The sequence below is a fragment of the Mercenaria mercenaria genome, chromosome 2, assembly GCF_021730395.1.
Source record: "Mercenaria mercenaria strain notata chromosome 2, MADL_Memer_1, whole genome shotgun sequence".
Lineage (NCBI taxonomy): Eukaryota > Metazoa > Mollusca > Bivalvia > Venerida > Veneridae > Mercenaria > Mercenaria mercenaria.
The window spans coordinates 20,006,763-20,011,584 of NC_069362.1; the positions used below are offsets into that span (position 1 = coordinate 20,006,763).

Consider the following 4,822-nt stretch of genomic DNA (forward strand, 5'->3'; position numbering starts at 1 on the left):
CTGTATGGCCAAATGATTTCTCATTTTTGATGCTGGTGTTAGGTTTATGTGCTCTTCAGTAAGTTTTTTGTGAATTGCGAATCCATTCTGAAAATTGAAATTAAAGCACTCTCTCCAGTGATCCCAGAGAATAGGAACACCGTTTAAAATCAAATATCTGCCACTGTCTGTGCTATGCTCTGAAGTACTGGATTCAACATTGTTTCTAATTTTTTTTAAACAGTGCATTATGTCTTGAATTGCACATAGTGAATGATTATAATTAAACACATCATGGAAAATATATTTGGATTCTCTCGGATTGCTCATCAGCATGTTTGTAAAAGATCTATTTGTTGAAGCGCCATCTAGCATGACGTAATCCACGGTGAAACCACGTTCATCTAGTTGATCAACGCAATCCCAAAAAGTAGTATATAATTCATGGGCAGTTGCGGTGCTAGAGCCGAAATACACCACGGGCCACCTGTATAATAAAAAATGTACTTATAAATTAAATTTAAGATGAGGAAAGTATCGTTAAAGAGGATAGCCCAAACTCTGAAAACTTAAGTTTAGTTAGTTTATACTAATTTATTTTAGCTCGATTGTGAGGAAAGCCTGAAGCTTATCGAGGCACTTTCGAGTCCGCTTCCTGGATAAACCAGTACTGCTGTCTTTTGAGAAGTTGCGGTCGTGCCCCAGTGGGATTTGAACCCGCAACCTCCGGAGTGAACGGCCGACACCTTAACCATTACACCACCGCTCCCCTTTCAAACAAATTATCTTCCAGCTACTGAAATCTATATAAAACAGCCAGAAGTTTATATCCTTTCGACAAAACCTTATGTCAAAACAGTTAACGACACAGTAAGGAATTAGATTTCTTTTTTTTTCTCGAAAAATTAGTAAAATATGTCTTGTTTTGACCAATCTAGCGTAAAATCATATACTTTATTATACCATGTTCAAATTATTCCTTACTTTCTATTTGTCAAGTTTTCTGAAATGGCGAGACGACTCCTATAATTTTCTAACTGCTATTGAATATTTTATTATGCACCTGAAACCTGTAAACCCGTGAAAGATGAATTGCAAAGCATGAGTCGCCAGCTCAACTTTTTTCTTCCTATTTGTTAGCACTTTAATTGAATTATTAGTCTCTCCCATGTCCATCATGCCAATAATATTCCAGGTATCGCCAGTTTTAGTTATTACAAGATCATCTTGAATTGTCATTTCGTCTATTAAAATTCCACCATGGAGTCCGAATTCAGACACATTTTGCCTAGTGGCTTCATTCTGCATCCATTCCAAATTTTGTGCAATAAAGCCAGGTTGTTGTTTCACTATATTTTTATAATATTGTAGTAATCGCCGAGATGGTAACACAAGAAGCCCAGATTCTGTCAAATTTTGATATGCCTTAGGGGAACGTAAAAGAATACCCAAACAAATACTTATTACTTTAGGATCCCATCTTCTACGATGAATTTCCAGTTCATTACTACAGTTCTGTAACTGAGATTCCAGCAACAACTTGAATTCGCCGGCTTTGCCGGTTTTTAGTATGTCTCCTAAAATTGTTTTCATGTCAGAATGGGATTCCTTATTCAGGTCTAAAGATGGATTTATGACAACGTCTTGTGATTTGATATGGGGTTGTTGAACGTTATTGGTGATTGATGTGATATGTTTGCTGTCCTTAAGTGGTTTTCTATCACACAGTTGTTTTGCTTGTGGTTCCTCAAATGTATTTTCATCATTTACTTGTATATCAGATTTTATGAGTTTATCTATGCGTCTGTTATACTGGTTGTAAGAGTCTGTGCAAGTTTTGCAGGTGTCTGTCTTTCCGCACAGGGGTATAAGTTTCTTACAGCATTTGGAACGTACTATAATATGGGTTGAATTCTCATCATTTAGAGTGTAAATACTCTCCTTAGCAAATGTTTTAGGTAATTTATCCCCGAAAGGAACACCTTTGCATATTCTTATACAGTGTAATGTATGTACAAGACCATCTAAAGTCTTTTGAGTAAGTGGTAACGGATAGCCACATTTTATGTTTTTATCCTCTATTTGGAGAACTGTATCTGAGGTCGTCAATGTAACGGTACAGGACACCAGTTTCCTATTGATCACAGTTGTCAAGGGACATTCAATTTGATGTCTACAATGTGCCAATTCTGTAATTTTACATAAAGGAGGACAGCAGATGTTTTCATTGCTGTCTTTTCTGAAGCTTAAGTTGGTGTAACCAACAAAACGTTCGCCGTTTTGAAAACACATCCTTGGTTCCACTTTAAACATCCGTGTTACAAGTTTGGCTATTATATCCTTTGTAGGAGGAGGCGTCAGGTGCTTGCATTGGTTATAAAGCTCGTCAATACTTGTGGTTGAGCCCTTACGCTCTTCAAAGTGAACGCCCAACCTGTAATAAATATAAATTGACCGGTTAGATTTCTACGTATTATAAAAGCGTAAACATATTGGTTTTGAAAATGTCTAATATGGCATATCTTAAATAGACTATACATGTTTTTCTTGTATAACAATCACAACCAATGTCGAAGAAATATCGTTAGTAGTATATGGGTCGCTTTAGCACCAAGGCCAATTGATTCTATTTTTAAAGGCGGTTAATCAGATTTTTGCCAAGCAATGGATTTATTTGAAAATGTAACATTTAATAAGTTAAACTCATTTATGTTTACTAAGCGCTCAATACAAATTAAATTTTAACTAGAGGTAATTTTAAAATTTGGTTTAAAATTCCTGGTTGCCAAACCAAGCATGATCTGCCGAAGGAAAGATGAAACTAGAACACTTATCGTTTTATATTTTTAAAAATGTTTGTATTAACAATTATATATTTTGATCGAAGTCCTTAGAGATGCAATTGGGAAAAATATTTTTACCTCCCTTTGCCTATCTTGGTTGTGCAACCAAGATCGATTGGAAATCAATGAATTATAAAGCTACAAATACATTTCAAACTATCCCTTTGTTCACATTGCTAAATATTTGATATATCTATCCAATGCAACTGTAAAACTAGAGGTTATATTAAGATAAAATGATATACTCAGCTTTTTTAAACAATTTCATATTAAAGGGGAGTAATTACAAAATTTTATAACAATCAAGAAAATATACAGTTCTACTAGTGATCGAACTCTATGTAATGTGCCTTTTTGTTCCTTTCTATTTCATGTGCATTTTAGTTCCTCAAATAAAATTCTAACAGAATGAATAAAAGGTAAAAAGTGTCATTAAATATTGCTTAAATGTGATTGACCACCTTTAAAATGAATTCAATCAAAATTTGTTCGAAATTATATCGAAATGGGGAGAAATAAGCCACTTTTATCACTATATTAATTTAAGGGAATTTTACCCTTTTTTTTCATAAAAATTAGAAATCATTTCCAAAAGGATTCTAATTCTAATTCTTTCATATTTTAGAGAAATTATCAAAGGAGTGTCCATAAAAAAACAGGTTGCGGTCACAGCTACGACGGGAATGGCCAGTTTACAACTCGGAATGCGTGCTTCAACGTTACACCATTGGGCCGGTATAGGAGATGGTCGTCACAGCTTTGAGAAACTAACAGAATTATTCGATAACAACGACAATTACGTATCTGCTAGACAGAGAATCGTATCAGCAGAATGTTTAGTTATTGACGAAATTAGTATGTTGTCTAAGAGAGTTTTTGAGATGGTCGAGTATGTTTGTCGACACGTTAAGCGAAGTGATCTATGTTTCGGGGGCATGCAGGTACATAATTGTTCATTACAATATGCATGGCGCCATGCATATTTTACAATATGCATATCTAAACTATTGTATCAGAACCATAGTTATTTTTTTCAATTTAAATATATTTACCACGGAGGCACCGAGGAAAATAATAAAAAAAAATAATGAATATTGCAGACGCGTCTGTTCATGAGCAATAATTAAAAATGCAAAACTGCCCAAAACCAGCCATCACTTGCTTATGCGGTATTCAATTTCAGATGTTAAAAAACCCTGATATTTCTGTGTTGTATTACAAAAAAATCAATTTTTTATAATACAACTAGTATTTCTGTTTCTAGTGATAAACATTGTAACTGAGCAATATTATAATTTCAGGTAATTGGCTGTGGAGATTTTATGCAACTACCGCCAGTCCCAAACAAGTTTCTAAATGATGACGGAGAGTATTGTTTTAGCAGCCTGTTATTCGACATCGCATTTCCTCATCATGTTCATTTGACAGAGGTTAGAAATTGTTGGTGTGTTTATTACGAAAATTTCGCGTACAGGTGGAAGATTGACAATATGATAAAACCAGCGAAAAGATCCTTTGGAAACGTAGTTTAAATTTTTTTTTTCAAAAATATACTGTTGTTCAGCTAAGGATTTCCGGTTAAAATTTTTGCTCATAAGCAGATTTCTAAACTATTATTGTGTTAAGGTTGATTACGCATAGCTTGTACCACTCAACTGTGTCAGGGAGTCGACTCTTTAGCTCAGCTTCCATCCGCGCGACCTGGGTTCAAATCCCTTTACAGGCATTGTGATTTTTCATTATTCAAAAATGCTATAATTTGATTTTTTCGACATAAAGTCGTAAGAAATGGGCCAAATGCTTTCAAATTTCCTACATATCTACATTATCATAGCATGTCCACATAGGACAAGTTACGTAACTCTAGCAATTTTTTACAAATTTTGACCCGTTCTGACTTTTATGCAATTTCTATGTGGGACCACTTCAATTAATCCAGTGCGCTGTCATTAGACAGCTCATATTTAGTTTTAGCAATTCTGTCCTTAATTGTACATATC

At 34.5% G+C, this 4,822-nt stretch overlaps 1 protein-coding gene across 1 annotated transcript; it reads left to right on the forward strand.

The window, feature by feature from the left end:
- Positions 1-3,476: 3,476 nt before the first annotated feature.
- LOC128548406 (ATP-dependent DNA helicase PIF1-like) lies at positions 3,477-4,443 on the forward strand. Its single transcript, XM_053523070.1, has 2 exons — positions 3,477-3,763; positions 4,124-4,443. Exons 1-2 carry the CDS (start codon positions 3,506-3,508, stop codon positions 4,352-4,354), a joined length of 489 nt encoding a protein of 162 aa, XP_053379045.1. The 5' UTR covers positions 3,477-3,505; the 3' UTR covers positions 4,355-4,443.
- Positions 4,444-4,822: the final 379 nt, after the last annotated feature.